This window comes from Sorex fumeus, unplaced genomic scaffold, assembly GCF_029834395.1.
Source record: "Sorex fumeus unplaced genomic scaffold, SorFum_2.1 ptg000098l, whole genome shotgun sequence".
In the NCBI taxonomy this organism is placed as follows: domain Eukaryota; kingdom Metazoa; phylum Chordata; class Mammalia; order Eulipotyphla; family Soricidae; genus Sorex; species Sorex fumeus.
In genome coordinates, this window is record NW_026606155.1 from 59,803,533 (window position 1) to 59,826,512 (window position 22,980).

The window sequence follows — 22,980 nt, forward strand, 5'->3', positions numbered from 1 at the left end:
GGGACCAAGTGGTGCCAGGGCCCAAACAAAATCTTAAAGCAAGCACAGAATACACATAACACTTTCCAGCCCTGCTGTTTTCCACTGTGATGTTCCCACTTGCAACTATAATTTCTCTTAACGATATTGTTTCTTGGGGGTCAGAAAATACAGTCAGACAAATGTTTTATATATGCCTGACCTGTGTTTGATCCCTGGCATCCCAGGTGGTTCCCAGAGCACTGCCAGGAGCAATTCCTGAGTGCAGAGCCAGGAGTAAGCCCTGAGCATTGCCAGGTGTGACCCAAAAGCCAAAACACTGGTTCTTGGGGCAAGATAGTATAGTGGGTAAGGTATTTGCCTTGCACACAGCTGACCGGGTTCAATCTCTGGCAACCCATATGATCCTCTGAGCCCCACCAGGAGTGACCCCTGAACAGTCAAGAATAAGGCCTGAGCACAGTTTTGTGGGGCTCCCAAACAAAACACAAATTTAAAAAATAGTGGTTCTTATTCAGTATAGATCAAATCTAAGTAAAAAACTACTTAAGGCAGTAATCATTTTACTATTGTTAACCTCTAATGGAACTTAATTCCAAATTTACTGTCAACAAAATAATAGTTCCACCATGAAGATGATTTAGCAATCATCAAGAAGTACAGGTCTAACTGAAATTATAGGTAAAAAAGACAAGAAGCAATTCTTTTCCAAAAGCACTGTTTTTATTTGTACAGACTCCTGACCATATCATTGGTAGGAGGAACGGGAGAGGTTCCCTCATCAAACCAAAGGCTTCCATAATGCTGATCAGTTGTTACCCAATGCACAGGCAAGTGGTACCTTCGAGCTGGCAAATTAACTACAATTTAGTCTCTCTCTGCTAGAGCAACAAGGTGAGCGTCAATCTCTGCTTCTGTAAGAATCCTAGAAGGCAAAGGGAAAAACCCACAACTGACTTTTGAGCACTTTCAAACGCATAACTTTTAAACATACATAAAAGTAATGAACCATCCTGTGCCTCAGCTTCAGTGATTATCAATTTATAGTCAATCTGTAAAGATCTGCAAACACACCGCTTCTTTCAAAATATTCTGAAGAAATACTCATACATACCAACTTCATATATATGTAAAAATGTTCACTTCTTTGCATGAAATCTACAATGTTTTTATTAAAAGACAAACACCTCCTGCTAAGTATCTAAATTAAATAATGCTATGCTAAACATATTCTCTATTCTAGTTCCTCTATCAAATGTATTTATGTCCCATGTAACTGCTTTCATCACCTGTGAAGTAAGATGGCACTACCCTCTGAATACAATTTCCCCCTGAACTATTCCCACAAAGATATGAACTACTTAGCAACCTTTAATGTGACCCGTTACTTTTGGACTTCTAAAATGAAGTTTGTCAAAGTGACATTTTTTAGTGTGAACTGGGGCAATGACAACTGCTGATACTTACGCAATAATGTATCCTGGCTATATTTAAGAATGCTCACTATATAACAGAATTTATGAATGATCTGCACAGGTTCTCTGAAGAAAAGGAACTGGATCTAACATAAAGACAAGGTTTTTAATCAAAGAAATGAAAATAAAAATTTGGAAGGTCATAGTAGAACCTCAGGACAAAATAAAACAAAAATTACATGTCCTTTAGAGATTTAAAATTTTCTCCTACTGGAAGTTTACTGCTTAGAAAAAACAAAGGCAATTTTTTTTGTTTATTTGTTTTGGGGCCATACCCAGCCATGCTCAGGGCTTACTTCTGGCTCTGGACTCAGGGATCACTCCTGAGATTCTTGGGGGCCATATGAGGTGCCAGGGATTGAACCCGGTCAGCCCTGTGCAAGGCCAGTGCCCTACCTGCTGTACTACCTCTCTGGACCCAAGGTACTCTTTTTCTACAGGAAAAAAGTTCGAGGATACATTCGATGTCTTTTTTTTTTTTCTCAAGTGCACTGCTTTAATACACAGATACTTTATGTGAAACCTGCAAGGTCCAGTATTTCTATTTCCAAAGTTCTGTATGGGAATTTGGAGGCTGGCCAGTGGTGGTGATGTCCACAGAGACAACACTAGGCCAGTACTACGATCCCAACTTAATATGCGGCTGCATAAGGTTTGTGTGGATAGCAAGACCTGAATGCAAAACGCAGGCAGGAACTGCCATCAGACATGGATGAAAGCCATGCACACGTGACAGCAGCCGCTTTCTTTTTAAATCCTAAAATTTCTTCTTAAATCTTTTTATATTTCTACCACTCACCTGCAGACAACCAAAAGACAAAGCTAGGCGGTAAAGTACAGTAACAAAACTCTTCAAGTATACGCAGATATGTATCAATTAAAATGCCTCTAGCAGTTCCATATATTGGGGGATTTTTTTTGGTGAGGAGGAGGGAAATCGGTGGAAGAGGGAATTTTAACTGAAGTATTTTAAGAATTCATTAGAGTATCTGGTTCCATGTAAGTGAGCCAATATATATTAAAGACCCAATATAACTGACTCACTGAAGCTGTTGGCTGATTCATGAACTGAATTAAGACAAATCTGCAACTCTATTAGCTGTATCCAAAACCTGGGCTTTCCTAAAATCTCAGATAGGAGATTCGTATTTTTTATTGCTCCTAAATGTTGCATGTAAGGGGCTGAAGCAACAATACAATAATACAGGGCAATTCAATCCCCAGTATCCCATGTGGTCCCCTGAGCCTGTCAGGAGTGACTCCTAAGTGAAGAGGCAGGAGTTAAGTCCTGAACATGGCTGGATGTAGCCCCCAAACAGAAACAAACAACTCACCCCAAGTTCCACTTAAAATAGCATGAAATAATACCGAAATTCTACCTGAAAAACTGTGATGCTGGGAGTTTCTTTTGTTCTTAAACTAAAAGAAAATACTTATGCTTACTTTTAATATAAAGGTTACTTTGTATTATCTCTGGTATTAAATATACACCACTCTGAAAGAGAAAAACAATTATGTCTGCCTTAAAGAGATAGTCAATAAATTTTAAAACAATTCTCTCAGATGAAGAAAACTAATTATATTCCTAAGATTTTTTTTTCTTCCTCCAAGACAAAACGAACCACTACAAAGCCCCCAACATTCTAAACTGGAATTTTAGCACATGGTAAATTCTGAGTACTCAGTCAACAACATAACTCACCTGAATTTAGGATTTTCAACTGTAACTACTCCAACTTCTATTTCAGAAGGTTTGAAATCAATAGACAGAACAGTAGAGAGGCAAGTAATTGCAGTCTGGAAAAAACAAAACAGGGATTCCAAGATTTTCCCATACAAATCACAAATTCATGATTAGCTATTTAGTTCTGCTCTATTAATCATGTTATTGATTACTTAATTCTAATTTATTATCTGTCAATGACGAGAAGCTTTTCTGCCAAGCTAAACCATAGGGAAAGGGTGATCCATCGCATGTAATAGGATGCTTTACACAATATGGTTTATTTGCTTGGTATCCACTACTTGCTGGGCACTGTGCTTAGCACTTGAGGTAAGATGTAGAGAAAATAAAGATGATATAGGGGGTATAGTGCCGCCAGCAGGTCAATCTGTACCTGTGAGGCAAGTGCATCAGCAACCTGATGTCACTGTCGGACTTTCAGATACCCCAAAACTGCTGCTGTGCCTATGACCAGACCCCAAAAACTTGGGGCAAAGTTTACCAAGAAAGTAAACGGCCAAAAGTTAGGTATGTGGGAGACACACCTACAAACCACCTTGGGCCCAGCTATATAATTGGAGGCATGGCCTCTCTGGTTCCTGATCGAACTGCTTAACGGTCATGATCCCAGAGCCTCAGAAACAAATCTCAGAACCCAAAGGCTTTTGGCAGAAATGCGTCCTGTTCCCGCAGTAGGTTACTGGTGCTGGGCCACTCCAGGTGGGAATAGGTTTTGTGCCTTTGCCTGTTCCTGCTGGAAGCCCGGTGACCGCCATCCTCTAGAGGCCACTGGACAGTCAGGTTTGGGCCTGCAGTGATGAGACATGCAGGGCCTCACCAGATGGGGGTGGAACCGGCCCTTTCCTCCCCATCCCAACGAGACCCCGGGTCGCCGCCTACAAACGGCCTCTCTAGTTCCTGATCAAGCTGCTTAATGCCCATGATCCCAGAGACTCAGAAACAAGTCTCGAAACCCAGCGGCTTTTGGCAGAAATGCATCTGGACTGGATACAAGGTGGCCACCGCCTCAGAGCTTATTGGAAAGCCAGGTATGAGCCGGCGGTGATGGGGCAACTGCAGTCTCATGGGAAGGGGGGCGGTATTGGCTCATCCTTCACATCCTACCGAGGTCACGAGTTCCCCCCAAGAGTGGCTCTCTGGCACGGTCATGGCTCCAGAGGCAAAAGGACTTAATCCAGAGCTCAGCAGCTTGCAGCAGAAAAGTGAATGGACCATGCGTTAAACTACGGGGTCATGCCTCCCCGGGAGAGAAAAGGTGTTGTTCCCTTCCGCCCTTTCCCCCGCAGCAGCAAGGTGGCCACCGCCTCAGAGCTTATAGGAAAGCCAGGTATGAGCCGGCGGTGACGGGGCAACTGCAGTCTCATGGGAAGGGGGATGGTACCAGCTCGTCTTTCACGTCATACTGAGGTCATGAGTTGCCCCCCACAAGCAGCTCTCTGGCACAGCCATAACACCAGATGCACAGAAAACAATCTTGTAATTATCTGGCTCTTTGCAGAAATCCAAAATCACACGGCCGTGAAAGCCACTATATGATTTTCATACCAGCTATAGAAAACAAAGTATTTCACAATGCCTTTTCAGCAATTCTGATTGTTGGGGGGGAAATTCTAAACAATAATGGTGCATCTTTTTTTCGAAATAATGAATGTAATCAATGTAGAGAAGAGTTAAGTAGAAATCATCTGCCTCACAGGCATTGGGAGGGTTGGCGGGGGTATATTGGGGTTCTTGGTGATGAAAAATGAGTACTGGTGAAGGGAAAGGTGTTTGATCATTGTATTACTGAGACTTAAATCTGAAAGCTTTGTAACTTTTCCCACAGTGATTCAATAAATAAACATAAGAAGAAAAATAAATAAAATTATGAAAAAAAAGTTAGGTGGAGTTTATGCCCAATTCAATCAGCTAATCAGTGGCTGAATAAATAGCAGTACTCCTACATAATAAATAAAGAAGATATGGTATGTTCCTTCAGGAAATTTATAGCAATAATTTAAGAATGTTTTAAGTGGTTGTGTATCTCTATCATCATGTAATTATGAATTGTAATTAAGGAGAAAGCAACCTGTTATAAATGAAGCAAAATATGGAATGGGGCAAATATGGAAACAGTGACAATATAATGGAAGGGCATCTTCCTTGCATACAGTTGTCTGGGTGATCCCCGACACCTCATAAAGCCCCCCAAGCCTGCTAGGAATGATTCCTGAGTACAGAGCCAGAAGTAAGTCCTGAACATTGCCAGGTGTGTCCCCCGAACAAAACCAAACTAAAAAAATTGAAAAACAACAGGGCACAGATCCTTCCAGATGGAAAATAGCTTTGTCTTCAATCAGTATAACAGAACCAACTAAACACAAAATTATTAGACTGCAATTCTTCCTGTCATTTATAACAAAGTACAATTATTTTTAGAATTGCTTTATCCTAAATCCAAATACATGTCCCTGTATATTATCTATCTATTCCCTCCCCTCCACCCCAATATATTTAAAACCATTTCTTGGCAACTAGAGACATTGTTTGATGGTACTGCATCCTTGGTTTAATTCCCTGTACTTTAAGATTAAGTAAATACATTTCTTGGCAGTAGGGATTTCTTTAGTCTAAAGTTATTAAAAATTTATATAAAGATTTTTAAAAACCTTACAATCATAAAGAACACTTAATCCCCGAAAGAGTCCTGTTAAGATTAGCATCCCATGAAAGTAGACTATAGACTTAACATGATGGCCACTTAATACCTGTATTGCAAACCATAACACCCAAAAGGAAAAAGAGAGTAAAACGGAATGTGCCTGCCACAGAGGCGGGGGGGGGGGGGGGGGGGGGGGGATGGTGGGAGGAATACTGGGAACAATGGTGGTAGAGAATGGGCACTGGTGGAGGGATGGGTACCCAATCACTGTATGACTGAAACGTAAGCACAAAAGTTTGTAAGTCTGTTCTGTAACTGTACCTCACGGTGATTCATTAAAAACTTTAAAAAAATAAAAAAGATTAGCATCCCAGGTAAAATTTTCTACCAGATCATCTATATGCAGTGCTGGAGACTGAACACAAGTTGGTCATTTTCAAGGCAAGCACCCTTCCCCCTGTACTATCGCTTGGGCCCCCAAACATCCTATGTTGTATGTATATGTATATACTTCTTAAAAGCTCTTGGGTGGGGGAGCTCTTTTGGCTAACTTACTTCCACTGTCTGTTCAAATGTCCAATCAAATTTCTTCTTTACTTTTTTTTCAAGGAAGCTGGTTGACTCAGTTTGCTTCACTCCTGCGGCAGTAGCTTTAAACCCACAGTAGTAACCTGCAGGATCACACTTGTACACCTGAGGACCTTGTTCTTCATCTATACCAATTAAGATCATACCTAAAATGAGAGAAATTAAAAGAAGACCTTCATACAAAATTTTCCTCTTGCTGCTGAAATGTAGATGTTGTAGGTAATTACATTTCCATTTTGCATACAACATTTTTTAGAAGTGTGAACTATTGGGGCCGGAGCTATAGTACAGTGAGTAGGCCACCTTGCATGCGGCCAACCCAGGTTTAATCCCTGGCATTCCATCTGGTCTCCTGAGCACCGTAAGAAGTGATTTCTGAATGCAGAACAGGAATAACTCCTAAGCATCACTGGTGTGTTTCTTCCCCGACTGTTCCCACCCCCACCAAATAAAAGTCTGAATTATCACAAATGTAATTTTCAAGCAGTTTTCTTCTTTTTTCCCCCTTTGGTTTTTGAGTCACACCTGACAATGAAGGATTACTACTGGCTCGGTGCTCACTCCTGGGGTTACGGGGTGCTGGGAATAAAACCCAGGCCAGTTACATGAAAGGTAAATACCCTGCCTGCTACACTTTCTGTCTGGACCTTCAAACAACGTTCTAATCCTTGTTATTGCTCAAAATATGTTCCTTTGACTATTAACCTCTCAAGATGTTACACTTCACACCTTTTAGAGAATTTATAATTATACATTAAATGTTCTACAGCATTTCAAAATGTTCTGTAGGCAGACCTATTTTAATTCAGCAGCACCTAAACATGTTTTGTTTGTTCTGTATTGGGGCCCCATCCAGCACTGCTCTCAGTGATTACTCGTCAGTGCTTGGGGGACCACATGTGGTATCAGGGATAAGCCAGAGTCAGCAACTTCCAAGCCAAGTATCTTAACCTTGTACTATCTCTCCCCAAAGAATCAGGTTTTTGAAGGGAGCAATCAAGATGCGGTTTTGGAATGACAGCTCACACAATGACAGGAAGACAGAGGGGGAGGGTGAAAAAAAAAAGAGAAGAGATAGAGAAATTAGGTAACAAAAGCAACAATGAAGCAACAGAGGAGTTGAAGGAAAAGGTACTCTGAGGAATAGGTTTACAACTAATTAGACACACTGGCTAGGGAGTGTACAGTGGATAAAGTGCTTGCTTTGCATATGGCCGACCTGGGTTAGATCCCTGACACCATATAAGGTCCCCTGAGCAGTCAGGAGTGACCCCAGAGCACAGCCAAGCCAGGTGTGGCCCAAAATCCAAAAACAGCAACCACAAAATAAGACTAATTAGACAAAGAAGGGGGCAGGTGTAGAAAGCAGAAATCAAAGACAAAATCATTGTCCTTTTTCTCACTTTCAAATTTGAAGACATGAAGAAAGGGATTAAGTTAAAGCTTAGGTGGGGATGACTGGCACACAGGCAATAAATAGGGAATTATGTAAGTAGGTGAGATTACCTAACAGAAGAAGGAATGCCAGAAAAGACCAAGGAAAAACCTGGGAAGAGCAACATTTAAGGGACCAGCAGAAGAGGATGAGCTAAGGAAATTCTATGTGCCACTGAAGAACTCTCGGGAGAAGTAACTTTTAAGTGAGAGGTCAACGGATGAATGACACAATCAGAAATAAACAAGCACTGTGTTGAATTTTGCATGCTCATCTACCTAAACCCTGATTTATTATAAAGATTTTCTCACCTTGTAGAATGTTTCCATATTACAAGTGCCCAAGAGTTATGGCAACCATTTCCCTTACCCATGTTCTCTCAAAAAGATCAACCGCCACCCCCCCAAAACAAAACAAAACAAAACAAAAAAAAGATCAAACCCAACCCCAGATCTCATCAATTATTTGGGAAACTTCTCAGCATACTTACAACAACCAAGAGGCCTCATTTCAGCATTCTGTGTATACACCTGAGAAATGTCGGCAATTCTTTTACAGAGCATATCCACGGGAATCTCATAGCCATACTTGTACTTCCAATTGGCTGCTTCATAGCGTGCCCTCTGCACTTGGGATCTGCTGTCAGCTTAGAGCATGAAAGGGACAAAAAAAAGGTTTACTTCTTTAGAAGAGAAGAATGAACCTCAAAGCCAATTTTCCCATCATGTATCAATTTTGTCTGTGTGTGTGTAGGTATCATCTATTACATGCTAAGGAAAGACATGCTCTGTATTTTTTCTTCTGTCACAAATGAAAAATACATGACTGAGCAATAGGACACAACAAATTTTAAGACAGTATTCTCTTCACGTACTGTCATTTTATAGACAGCTCTTTATCGGCTGTCACAGTACTTCAAATACCAAATAAACTCCAAAGGAGCAGGAAAGATAGGCGAGAGTGCACAGGAGTAAAGTATTGCTGCTATACATGTTGTTGGCCCTGGTTAGACACCCCCAGCAGCACACAATCTCCCAAGCACCACAGGAGTGGCCTCAAGTATAAAGCCAAGAGTATACCCCAACACTGATCGATGTGGCCCAACCTCCTATTGATTCCCCTTAAAAACACCAAACCGGCTCTCCCTCCTCACAAGAACAGATTTTTTTGTTTGTTTGTTTGATTTTGGGCCACACCTATCAGTGCTCAGGGCTTACTCCTGCCTCTGCACCATATGTGATGCTGAGGATAGAACCTAAGTCAGTTGTGTCCAAGACCCTACACTCTGTACTGTCTCTCACATGGAAAGGGATTTTAAGGAGACTCGGTGATTTTTGCCCCCTTCCCTCTCAATTTTATATATAGATACACATATACACACATGGAATATGTATGTATGTATGTGTGTGTATATATATATATGTATATATATATAAATGTATGTATATGTAGCTCTGTCCTCCCATTGTTCACTGATTTGCTCGAGCGGGCCCAGTAACGTCTCCATTGTGAGACTTTGTTGTTACTGTGTTTGGCATATCGAATACGTCACGGGGAGCTTGCCAGGCTTTGCCCTGCGGGCGAGATACTCTCGGTAGCTTGCCGGGCTCTCCGAGAGGGGTGGAGGAATCGAACTCGGGTCGGCCAGGTCAGTAGCATGCAAAGCAAACGCCCTACCCGCTGTGCTATTGGTCCAGCATATATATGTGTATATATATACATATTAGTGTGTGTATGTATATCTATACCTATATCTATATCTATATATTCGCTATTGGGCCACACAAGTGTGCAATGGCTGCTCACAGTGGTGCTTGGGGAATCATGCACTGCAAGGATCAAGTCCTAGGTTCCCATATAAAAAGTATGCACTTCAGTACTGAGTTATCTCCCAGATCTGAGACTGTATCATTATTTTATAGGCTGGAACTTCCCCTGATTTTAGAAAATAGAAACCCATAAACTTTTTACAGTTCTGACCTACTTCTAGTTCATGTCATTAGTATCAGGTTTGAGATATAGTGATGTGAGTTCCTGGAAACCAGTACTACATCCGAAAACAAAAGCATCCATGAGCCTCTGGGCTCAGCCTTATTTCCCCAACAGCAACATGACTCAATTCCACTTACGTCTTCAAAACATCTTATAATCGTCTTGAAGAGACTGATACAAGACTGCAATTCCACTCATTTTCCTTGAAAACTGGGCACTTACGGAGTCTCAGAATGAAAGTACCAAAATGATTTGTAGAAAATTACAAATCTATATAGACATCAGCAGATACCTGTCATTCCTGTCATCACACAGCCAATGTTTTCAGTGATCTTGAATAAGTGTGTCACTGTGCTGGAATCCAATAACTTGTCCTGATGAACAAAGCAAACCAAGGTAAGGAGAAAAAAAAAATCTGCGGTTATCAAAAGGAGAGAGAGAACAAAAGGGAATGCCCTGCCACAGTGGCGGGGGGGATGGGGGGATGGGGGGGAGGGATATTATCCTGGTGGTGGAAAATGGGCACTGGTGGAGGGATGGGTATTTGATCGTGGTATGACCAAGATCCAAGCACAAAAATTTGTAAATCTACAACTGTACCTCATGGTGTTTCACTAATAATAAAAAAATAAAAAATAAATAAATAAAAAATAAAATAAAATAAAATGAAGGAATTCTTATCTTCTTGCTAGAGATAGTATTTTCACAAAGTGTAAAAACCTTTTTAAAACTTTCTATTGAAAGACACTGTAAACAAAATGAGGCAAACCACAAATTGGAGGAAATATATCAGTATCTATAATTGACAAAACATATAGTATCCAGATGAATAAAAGAATGACCAATAAACTGGTTTTTTCATGAAAAAAAAAATCTGCGGTTATAAAAATGAGTTCTAAAAGGGAATGCCCTGCCACAGAGGCAGGGTGGGATGGGGGATGGGGGGTGGGATGGATACTGGGAACCGTGGTGGTGGGAAATGGGCACAGGTGGAGGGATGGGTATTTGATCATTGTATAATTGAAACCCAAGCACAAAAATGTGTAAGTCTGCAACTGTACCTCATGATGTCTCACTAATAAAAAAAATGAGCTCTGTTCATTTTTTTGTGCATATATATATATATATATATATATATATATGACTATATAGCACTGTCCTCCCGTTGTTCATCGATTTGCTTGAGCAGGCCCAGTAACATCTCCATTGTGAGACTTCTTGTTACTGTGTTTGGCGTATTGAATATGTCATGGGTAGCTTGCCAGGCTTTGCTGTGTGGGCAAGATACTCTTGGTAGCTTGCCAGGCTCTCTGAGAGGGGCAGAGGAATCGAACCTGGGTCGGTCAGGTCGGCCACGTGCAAGGCAAATGCCCAACCCGCTATGCTATCACTCTAGCCCACTTAGTGTTAGTATGGAGATAAATTGTTTGCATTTCACTGAGAAGACCCATGTGACTGATCAAAAAAAAATTTGTCAGTGTCCCTGACCAAAAAAGAAAAAGAGCTCCACTCAATGCTAAATAAAAGGGCTACCTCAGCTAGTGCCCCTGCAACTGAGGTCTGATACCAATCATTCCACCAGCAGCCTAACTGTGGTCCAGTTTTCCATCTCTCGGAAAGGGGACTCCTTACTGCTTATCCAAATTGACCCTGGAAGAACTAATATTAAAATCCAAACAAACAAAAAATAGCAAGAACAAGGAGCTGGAGAGTTAGCACCAGGGTTAAAGCACTGGCTTCGAAGAAGCAGCAACATTGGTTAATCCCAGCACTGTCAGAAGGTGTATGAGCATGAAGCCAGGGATGGAGGCCTCTGAGCAAAGGACAACCCCCTCCATAAAAAACATCAATTTTCACAAAAAGACTCAAGGCCTTTGGAAGGTCTTTTCGGGAAAAAAAAAAAAAAACACTCACACTCAACACGCACAGCCCCCCTTTAATAATAGTTCTAGAAGTCTTAATTTTATTAACAGTTCCTATATTGGGACCCTGGGTTCCATTCCTAACTCTGCTGTCTTCTATGTGTCATAAAGACGAAGGTGTGATCAAAAACAACATATACACACGTATATACACATATATATATAAATTTTAGGTGCTTACAAAAATCACTTTTATGCTCTTGGTGTATGTCATTCGACCACCACCACAGCCAAGATCCCTCTAGTTCACTTCCCATCCCACTCTCTAGCTGATTCCATCCAAGCTGCAGCAAGAGGTAGGATTTCATCTTTTTTCACAGCTGATAATAGTACATAGAGTGCCAGAATTCCAATTAGTTTTTCATTTTTTAGTTAAAGAACTGTGATTTACAAAACTATGAATAGTTAAGTCTTAGGCATATAATATTTCAACACCAATCCCACCACCAATATCAACTTCCTCCACCAATGTTCTCATATTCCCTCCCCACCTAATCTCTCTCCTATCCCCATGGAATATAGATTCAGTGGTTGCAGCCTAGATCTCATGTTTTCATTCTGTTGAGTCTGTTTCAGATATATGGCTATACCACTCATCCATATCACCAGCACAAATGAAGCCCTGATGCCTGTTCACGCATTACTTCTCATTCTCTTCTTTCCCCCTAGATTTCTTTCCTTCTTTCTCCTCACTAAACACTGGGTATACCGTAATTTCTTTATCTACATTGCTATCTGTGTAGTTTCTGAGAGGTTTCATCTCGGCTATTGTTGAATATGTTTTGCTAAAATTCTGTTGAGGATCTCTGCATCTATATTCATTTGGGATACTGGTCCAAAATTTTATTTTTTAGTAATATTTCTATTTGGTTTGGGTATCAGGGCAATGTTAGCTTCACAGATACTAGCAAACTGTTTCTCCAACTTCCTGAAAGAGTCTGAAGAAATGAGTAACAGTGTCTTTGAAGGTCTCATAATGCTCCCTAGTAACCCATCAGTGAGGCTAGGAAGATGGCTCAAAGGACCTTACCACATGCTTTTCTGCAAGAGTCACAAGTTCCACCCCTGACAATGTATGGACTGGGAGCATCACCAGAAGTGACCCCCAAAGCATCAAGCCAGATATGGTATGCACACAGGTGCACACATACAAATCCTGCACGCATAGCATCCTGGAATTTGTATTTTGGGGGAGATTTTTTTTTTTAATTGTTTTAATTCCTTACTATCTGGTCTGTTCAGATTTTCTATTTTCTCCTGAATCAGTCTTAAGAGTTAACAGGATTGTATAATTCTGAAAATTCATTCTTTTTCCCCCAGGTCCTCCCATTCAGTGTCATGAAGATACTCACAGTAATATATGATTTTCTTATATGATCTTATAAAAGTCTTATATGATTGTCTGTAAAAGTTTTCTTCTGGTGATTTCTGGTTCACTACACTACTTGGCTGAATGCTAGGACCCAAGAATCAGGTGTGTAGATGGTCTGTGCCACAGACCCACTATTGCGTTTTAAGCTCAGCTATAGCGTTCTGCTGCGGTTTCTCCCATACGTTCCTTGAATTTGCTGATGTTCTCTTTTACTCATCTCTTTATTTCACAGAACTTGGCTACAACTATTACTAGGAACTCTTCCTCAAGTAATTTAGAAAGTTTTGGTAGATATGAAAATCTTCCTGAGCTTTAGCACCCATCAACTGATTGATGATGAATCCCTCCACTTCTTAATAATGCCTGATTCTATGTCAGGGTGAGGGGTGGAGATCTGCACATGGGTTGGCCAGGAAAAGCAATCAAGGGCTCGAGCTCAACAAACTGAGTGTCTGTAGCTTTGAGACTGTGGGTAGATCTGGATGCCCAGTACGGATCTGTGATTGTCTGTCACCTGTACAAGTTACAGGACTACTGGGCACTTGTAGTCACAAGCTCACTGTAGCAATGGTATTTCTAAGATCAGGAAGGCCAATGTTAAAGCATCTATAACCTAAGATGTTCTGTTACAGATTACTGTATTTACACATGCTGGTACCTTGCAGTCCACATCACCAAGCTCAAGCTAGCCTAGAGAATGTCTTATAGTCCCACCCTAAGTTTGACCAGCCTTGGACTCCAACCAAATGCTCAATGTAACCAGTAGAGGTGAGTCTGCTGAGTTCCCCTTTGTCTATTCATAAAGTCTCCGCTCTGATGCTCATCTATTGCCTACAATTAGTCAGATGCCGGAGGCTCATTCCTCTCCTGGTAAAGGGAGATCTTATTCTACCAACAGCAGTTTCATCTTCAGCAAAAAATGGTGGTATTAGCCCTGAGGTATGCTCTGCTTTAACAGGGTTCTGAGCAGGCTTGCAGCAGGCTGCTAAGGTCTGTGATTATTTCACGTCCAGTCTAGTTTCTAGGTCCAGGTGCTGATTCCTGGCTTGTTGTTCCTTTTCTGAGTACAAGTGCTGTGTTTCCATTCTCTGCTTGCCCTGCTCCATCCTTGGAGCTGCACTCCTTAGCCCTGAAATCAAATATGTCTCTGTGTTCAACAGCACAAGTCTCTTCCACACAACAGTGATGGAGTTCTCTGGAGCACTTACTCACTAGAAGATTCCATGTGAGAGAGAATGTGTGATGAACTCTGTAGCTGCTATAGCACCGTTCTCAGATCCTTCTCTTCTCAGCCATCTTGAGCCTCTCTTCCCTTAAAACCACTTTTGAAAATGTAGCAGGGAGATTCAGTTTTTCTTTTCTAGATGTTAAGTAGCCGGAGGTCAAGACCTATAGTTCCCCAAAATTTGTTTCAAGGTCCCTGAATACAAAAGACCAAATCCCACTCTGTTCACAATCATAGCACAGTGTTTCATATGGCAATCTGCTATACTCAACTCTTTATAGTTGCTTCATAACTCTAAAATGATGTAATCAAAGCAGAATATTAATATATGTTATACTGTAATAGACCTCTGAAGAAACTCATTAAAAAAATTCTCTATTACATTCAGCAGTTACTGGTTATTTGTCTTGTACTTACAGGTACTTTCTTCTGTGTAACAATTACTGCACAATCTTTTCCTCTGACAGCTACTGATGTAAGGCCACCCTGGTTAATAGCCTTAAAAGCATATTCTGCAAGACACAATAGTTTTTAAAAAAAGGTAATTAGATTATTATAGAGATGTACAATAGGATACATAATAGGGAGTCATTAAAAGGAATAAGATGGAACCATGTCAACTAACAAGGACTACCGCCCAAAACAAGCAAAGTTGAAATAATGATAATAAATCAGTCCTGGATGGCCTTAAAAAGTTTTTATATTATTTTTTCATTTTGGGCCACACCCAGCAGTGCTCAGGGCTTATTCTTGGAAGGGCTCAGGAGATGATATGCGGTGACAAGGATTGAAGCTTGGCTGTCAGCTGCATACAGGGTAAGTGCCTTACTCACTGTACTATCTCTCCACTCCCTATACCATTACCCAGCCCCTATAATAGTTAATACCATTCACATTATACAACAAAACTTCTTTCAAAACTTGCGGCATTTTTTTTGCCCCCCTCATACGGCCAATTTGCCCCTCCTCCCCCAAACAAGACCATAAACTAGACAAAATGATAATCTGGAGATATCAGAAAGTAAACAAAAGTGGGCAGATTCCAACGGGAAGTCAATACTTGCAAGAAGGCAGTCAATACGTGGGGATGAATCTCCCATTCAGTCTATAGCCTGAGTGTGAGCTATAGTCAAGAGACTCCCATTGAAAAGAGCTGGGGGGGCTGGAGCGATAGCACAGCGGGTGGGGCATTTGCCTTGTGTGCAGCCGACCCGGGTTCAATTCCCAACATCCCATATGGTCCCCTGAGCACTGCCACGAGTGTTTCCTGAGTGCAGAGCCTGGAGTAACTCCTGTGCATTGCCAGGTATGACCCAAAAAGCAAAAATAAATAAATAAATAAAAATAAATAAATACATAAAGCTGGTCTACAGTACTGAGCTTACAATGGCAGGGGACGTGGACTGGGGGAGGGCAGGGTGGAAGGCTAGAGACACACTCTGGTCGAGGGTGTGGTGTTGAAATACTATATGCATGAAACTCTATCACAAACAGTACTGTAAATCATGGAGCCTAAACTTAAAAAGAAATAAAACATGAGCCTTGTTCTTAGCCAGGAACAAGGTAAAGGGAGTAAGGTACTTGCCTTGCATTTTGTCAACCCAATTAGGTTCCTGTACTACAAATGGTCCCTCTCAGCATCACCAGGTGCAGCATAAATAATGCTTCTTAGACTCCACATTTTAAATGATGGCATTATTTACTTCAACTTTTTAAGGATGCAGTGCTGCGCGGTCCTACTCGTGCCAGGGATCACCCTGTCGTTTTGGGGACCTCGAGGCTACACCTGGCTTATAGTAACCCTTGTACTATTTTCCAGTTCAAACATCATCATTCTTAAGGATTCCCGCCAGTTATGTCTGAAATCCATTGGAAAAAGTCCAAAATCCAACATGACACCCCAATCTTTCAGAATTCGCTATACAGGTCTACGTGAGTTTCTCCAAATTTCCCCTAATCTTGATCTAGATCAATTCACCATCTTTAGGGAACCTTTTCCAGTTCTTTCAAGCTCACACGATGTAGAATCTATAGGTTCTCAAAACAATATTTGGCCAAATGCTCCCTTTTCAGAAAAATACACTCAGCATCTCACTTTCTTTAAGCAAACAGTGACCCCATTTGCACCCATTCCTTGGATCTTTCTAGCACTCTTCAGTGGGTGGTATCACCACTTTGACAATAAAAGGCCCTCCCGTTGATCTTCGATTTGCTCGAGCGGGCCCAGTAACGTCTCCATTGGAGACTTTGTTGTTACTGTGTCTGGCATATCGAATACGTCACGGGGACCTTGCCAGTCTCTGCCACTTTGACAATACCTGGTAAAAATGATTCCCCATTATATCACCACTGACCATAATATCTAAGACTAATGTCCAGAAAAATGGAAATTGCCACAGCAAACTATCTAAAGACATAGCAATGAACTATACTATCTTCTAAAAAAGTACTGGCCTGGCAAAAAGCACCATGATAATTTTTAGCAAAGGTGAACATGGAGGCCAATCAAGGAAAAAGTAAAACAAGTTATGGGCAGTAATGAAAAGGCATTGATTTCACATCATCACATCACAGCTGGGCCACTTGGTCTGGTGGTAATGCTGAGGGCTACCAGGCTGCTGCTAACCCAGCAGCCTGATCTCACAGCCAGGCAAGCACTCCAGCCCTGAGAGCTATCACTCTGGCCCCCAATATAAGGGAACAGGGGTCAGAAACCGTGCTTTCCACAGAACTCTCAGATGTTTCTCTTACCCCTAATGATATCCCCTAATGTTAAGAGATGTTTCTATGAACGCTGTGTTTAGTGTAAGACTCAGAGCTAACCACAAATGAGAGGAAAAACACAAACAACAGATTGTCACCCCAATGACACCACCTTAGACCATTGGAAGCTAATGTTGCAAAGTGGTTTTTCTTGAGTTTTACAAAGGACAGACCAGCATGTCCTGCTGACTTTTTCAAACCACTGACATCAGCAGGGCACCACCTTTCTCTGCTTCTGCGTCCTTCTTCCAACAGCCCTTTATAAACCCCAAGCTGCTGGCTGAGTTTAAGATGGAACGACAATTCTTAGGACAAATCCATCAGCTACTCAATTTACTAGCACTTGAATCAACCCATTTTTCTCACACTAACTCTTGTCTCCTGGATACTGGCCTTTGGTTGAAGGTAACAAAGCCTTGGATTTATCACCAAGTGCTGGGAAACATATGCAGGGCCTCACACAAGCGTGCAAGGCAAGTACTCTATCACTAAGCTACATCCTGGGCCCTAAACCAAGATATTTCTGAAAGTCAGAATTCAACAGTCAGTGACAGTACTTGAACCCTATTTTTATCATTAAAGATTTTGTCTCTTATAGATGACAATCTCATTTTCTGTTTTCCTTCTGGCAATAGGCATATAGTGTGCTGGGGATTGAACTAGAGTACCAAGTGGTACCCTGCCCGCTCTACTATTCTTCAGGTCCTACGAGAAATATAAAGGATTACACTCAATTCCAAACCTCCAATTCCTTAAACTGTCACAAATCAGAATGAAAACTTAGACCAGTAATCCTTATTCAGTTTGCTTCTTTTTCTAGTTTTCCAACACTTGCCTGGATCTCATTTGTGTAATCCAGAAAAAAATAGGGGCTGAACATAAAAGTTAATAGGGAAATGTTCAGGAAAAGCATGCAAAATGCCAGAGTAGTCCACAGTATGAGCACTTTAGTGTGATGCTAGCACTGTAGAGACGCAGGTATGGTTCAGGGCCGAATTCTTCACGACTATACTGGACATTTTAGCTTCACAAGACATCACAGATACAAGTGATTTTTACAACACTCTTAAAACTTTTCCCTCCAATAATTTTAAAAAGCTGTTCTCTTGAAGAACTGGAGTACAGTGGGCAGAATGTTTGCCTTGTATGTAGCCAATCCAAGTTCAATCTCTAGCACCCTATACAGTCCCTGAGCCCCCAGGAGTGATCCCTGAGTGCAGCGCCAGGAGTAAACCTAAGCACTACTGGGTTTGCCTTCCCCTACAACCCCCCCAAAAAGCTGTACTGAGAAAATACAGAGGTTAAGGCACTTGCCTTGCATCATGATGATCCTGGTTAGCATCTCAAGCATTACATATGGTTCCCTGAGAATGGTGACAGGAAGAGACCACTGGGTATGGCCAAGCCCCTCAAATGCAATAAATGATTTTTGATTGTTTCTAGAATACAAAAATCACAAAACATATTTCCCCAAACTTTCTGTGGACAAACTACCCAAATTTTACTTACGGCTAGCATTATAGCTTCAAATAGCTCCTATCTTTTGGTTTATCAACTTTAAAACTACATTTATCTTCTGTGTCCCAACAATGGAAGAGAAGCATACTGTACATTAACCTTTTCTTTCTGCGGGGGTGGGAGTGTCGGGCCACATATGGCAGTGTTGGGGGTTATCTCCCAGCTCTGTGTTTAGTCTCTTTAGTGCTCAAAGAACCATGTGGTGCCATGGATAGAACCCGAGTTGGCTGCATACAAGGCAAGCAACTTAACTCCTTTCCTCTAGCTCATTTCCATTCATCTTTCCTTGTCATTTAATCATTTTTATTAGATTATTTTCCACCATCAGGATTAACACATAGCATTACTCTATAATCTTAACATGCTTTGTCTCGGGCAGGTTCTAAAGTTTATAAGTAATATAAAGAGTTTAACACCATTATGATAATTAAATACACTTCACTAGAAAATCTAGTGTGGATGATTCAAGCATGGACAGAAAAAGAAAATATTGTGTCTACAAAATTGCTTACCCAGTAAACCAAAAATTAAGTTAAAATGGGGCTGGAATAAGAGAGAGAGAACAAAAGGGAATGCCCTGCCACAGTGTCAGGGTGGGATGGAGGGGATGGGGGGTAGGAGGGATACTGGGAACCGTGGTGATGGGAAATAGGCACTGGTGGAGGGATGGGTATTTGATCATTGTATAATTGAAACCCAAGCACAATAATGTGTAAGTCTGTAACTGTACCTCATGATGTCTCACTATTAAAAATAAAAAAAAAAGTAAAGAACCAAAAAAAAAATGGGGCTGTAGTGATAGCAAAGCAGGTAGAGAGTGTGCCTAGCACACGGCCAACCTGAGTTCAGATCCCTGGCACCCTGAACCCTGCTAGGAGTGGTCCCTGAGCTCAGAGCCAGGAGAATGCCTTGAGTACCGCCAGGTATCACCACCAGGTATGCCCACTGCACTCTCAAAAGAGTCAAAAAATTAAACTAGAGTTTAGTAACATTTACTTAATACTCAATATTGAGCACTCTGCCTAAATAACCTTATTTAATCCCTAACTTGTAAGGAAGAAATTATTAGCTCAATTGTGCAAGTAGAAATTACAGATAAGGTTGTCAGCTGCTGTTTGATAATAGGGGCTACACAGGCAGGCTGTGGTGCTGGTGCTAGTGGCACATCAGGCTGGAGTCTCCCACACTCAGCAACAGTGACCAAGGGGAATCACACACTTTAGTTGTGGTGACTGCACATATGCTCAGGGGTTGCATTCCTGTTCAGAGCTCACACAACTTTAGATGTGTAGTACTCGCCAGTTGCCACCACGTTTAGTGACAATGCTTGCACACAACTAGCTGTATGCTAAAGACCACAGCCCATACAGTACTGGGGCCCCAGAGAATAGGGCCACAGGGAACTCACTTGGGACATCGTGCAGCACCCCGAGACTGACTCATGACCTCACTCTTGGAAGGCAGGTGCTTTTTAGCCACTGAGCTATCCCCAGGGGTGGGGGCCAAAGGTCTTCTTTAAATACTTCTTTCTTTCAGCTTTCTGGCCTTTTGTTATTATCTCAGTGGGTAAAGTTAGTAACTTTCCATATCCATTCCTCTTGCAAACATTTGTCAAAGGCTACTTTTATGTGCTGAGCACTGAGGAGTGAAAACGGGAAGGGCTGATTTTTTGCCAGCCAATTTGGGAAAAGCACTGGTGATATATGTCTGTATAGGGGAAAACGTCAACTACAACAGGGAGTGAAGTCAGATAAAAAACCAAGCACCCTGAAAGTGAAGCTTTAATTAAATCAGAGTTGAAAGAGTTGCTCAGGCTGGCCAGTATGGAGCAGAACAGAACTCTTGAATTCAGACATGGCTCAGGGCCCCAACTCTTCAATACTATATTGCTTGCTCATAGTAACAGTTCTTTCACTTTCATTTTTCCTAGCAATGTCTAATCAGTGCTCTGTAGAGGACAGGGATGGTACAAGTTAAATCACTAGCTAGACAGTAAAGTCATTTTAAAATATTAGTCCTATTCCAAATGTGGGTTGGAGAGAGTCCAGGGTCAAGACATCTGCCTTGCACCCAGCTGACCCCAGTTTGATCCCAGGAACCACATATGGTCCCCTGAGTACTGCTAGGAGTGATCTCTGAGCACAAGCCAGGCTTGAGTGAACTGCCCCCTAACAAAAGAACTATTAAAAAATGAATTCTTCAGTTCTCCTACTTACCAAATCTGAGAAGTATTAAAGACTATGCTGTATGGCTTCATTTTATAATCAGCACAGAAAAGTGCGGATTTAAGCGCGCATTTTTCTAGTCACATACTAAACCCCCAAACAAATCAAAGCAGTAGCCTAAGATAGAACAATACTTTGAAAATCAGGAATGAAATTCTAAAAATGACATTTTCTTGTTAGCTCTCTGTGCTGTCTTATAGTTTTTCAAATAGAGATGGGCTATAAGGATTACTGAATTATCTAATAAGCTGTTTGTTACATTCTTATACATAGGTTGCCATATTGTGGATTGGCTTCTGTCCAAGCTACCTTCAACTCTATTTCTAAACTGTAACAGGTGAAAATCTCATTTACAGACCACTCTGCCAGTGACTTCCAAGCACCACTGATGTTATGACTGTCCTCATAGTAAACGCTAAACTTACTTAAAAAAAAAAAAACCAAACCATCAGGGGACAGATGTAAATCAGGATCGCCATACTCCTAAATTTCCTACGGTAACAAGTCCATGTTATAATCACCACCTCCACCAGGACGCCACTGCTATGCAGCACAGTATGCAACTAATCTGAAGGCAGGTGCCCACTACTAGCTCGGGTCTATTTCATTTCCACGAAGGCTGCTCTTAGATAAGCAGCTAATAAGCTTCGACAGGGCTTCCTCTACCGACCAGAATCAGGTTTTATAACCAGGGGAGCGCGCACACCCAGGCCCGGGCTGCTAGTTTCCAACGCAGCTCCCGAAAAGGGCAGCGACTCATTTCATTAAAGGGCAATCGGGCGCGTTTCCTTTTTTAAAGCCCCCGGGTGTGTGCCTGTAACTCCCTGCTACCTGGAAATCTCGTCTAGGAGGGAGTGTGTCATCTCCGCATCCGGGCCAGCAGTGAGGACGCTGAACGTTCTTAAACGCACGTGTGGACCGAACCTGGGAAGACAAAGTCCCTGGCGCAAACGCGGAAATCGAAGAAGAGGGCGCTTTTCGCGCCAGGTATTAGGAACCAAGGGGTGACTCGTAGACAGTTAGCATCGGCGGACGCTCGTAGCCCGAGGGGAACGCGCGAGGGGGCTCAGGCACGCGGGGGGACAGCACCGCCGCCGATCCTTCCGTTTTCCACTCCATTGTGTGGAGCGGGGCGCGCTCGCCTGCGAGAGCCCGAGGCCTTGAGCCTTCGGCCCCACGCGTGCCTCCAGACACCGCGGGGACACGCCCGGACGCTCATCTCGGCCTCGGCCCTGCTCCCGGCCCCGCTGCAGTCACGCTGCAGCCCCAGATCGAACGTGGCCCACTACGGCCCTTTCCGCGCAGTACCATGACAGAGCAAATCGGGGAGCAAATCGACGATCCCGATTCACTCACCTACTTGGTAGAGCCTGCCCTCGGGTGAAAATATTGTAATATGACGGTCAAAACCAGCACTGGAACCGCGAGACATGTCGGCGCACCCACTACTTCAAGCACCGAACCCGGGCCCCGGAGCTCCTGCAGTAGGCGTACAAGCCCCTTCCGGAAGTGAATGACTGTTTCCGGGTCACCGACCCGCTTCTTCCGCTCTCGCGCTTCCGACTCGGGACGCCGGCGTCCATTCCAGCCCGGGGGCGGGGCTAAACATGCGAGGCGGGGCTTCGCTGCGCGCCTGCGCGCCTGCGCAGACCCCCCCCCCTTCTTTTTCTTTTTCTTTTTTTTTTTTTTTTTTTTGCCAGGCGTGAGAAATGTCGGGTGTCTTTCCGGTAGTCGCTGTTTCCGAGCTTTATTTGGGTTGGAGAATTGGACTGTTGACAGCAAGAACGAGAACGATTTCTGAGGCTCCGGGGTAGTGAGCCGCTTTCTCGAGAGTCCCGCAGGTGGCTCGCCGTGTTTCAGTGCGTCGTTCCTTTTGGCGCCAATGCAAGCTCGAGCTTTCCGCCTGCATTCTAACCTCTCTTTACTCTCTGCTTTCCTTCCTCCCGTCTGGAGCAACGCAGAAAACGCCGGCCGATATGTTAGGCCTGGAAGGATTCCGGAAGCCCCTGGAAAGCGCAGTGCTCTTTGGGCGGCAGCCCGGGTGGTTTTGAAAGTGGGGCTGCGGTTGAAAGGTGGATTGTCCTGGAAGAATCTCGAGGTT

The 22,980-nt window shown here is 42.5% G+C and overlaps 1 protein-coding gene and 1 non-coding gene across 2 annotated transcripts; both read right to left on the reverse strand.

Moving 5' to 3' along the window:
* Positions 1-680: 680 nt before the first annotated feature.
* Positions 681-22,402, reverse strand: PSMA6 (proteasome 20S subunit alpha 6). The gene is made up of 7 exons (XM_056133659.1): positions 22,236-22,402; positions 14,791-14,885; positions 10,147-10,228; positions 8,353-8,508; positions 6,395-6,573; positions 3,157-3,251; positions 681-904 (listed from the first exon to the last, which is right to left on the reverse strand). The coding sequence occupies exons 1-7, from the start codon at positions 22,309-22,311 to the stop codon at positions 847-849; spliced, it is 741 nt and encodes a 246-aa protein (XP_055989634.1). The 5' UTR covers positions 22,312-22,402; the 3' UTR covers positions 681-846.
* Positions 2,008-2,191, reverse strand: LOC130042215 (small nucleolar RNA SNORA23). Its single transcript, XR_008795165.1, has one exon. It is a non-coding gene; the product is annotated as a small nucleolar RNA SNORA23 (small nucleolar RNA).
* Positions 22,403-22,980: the final 578 nt, after the last annotated feature.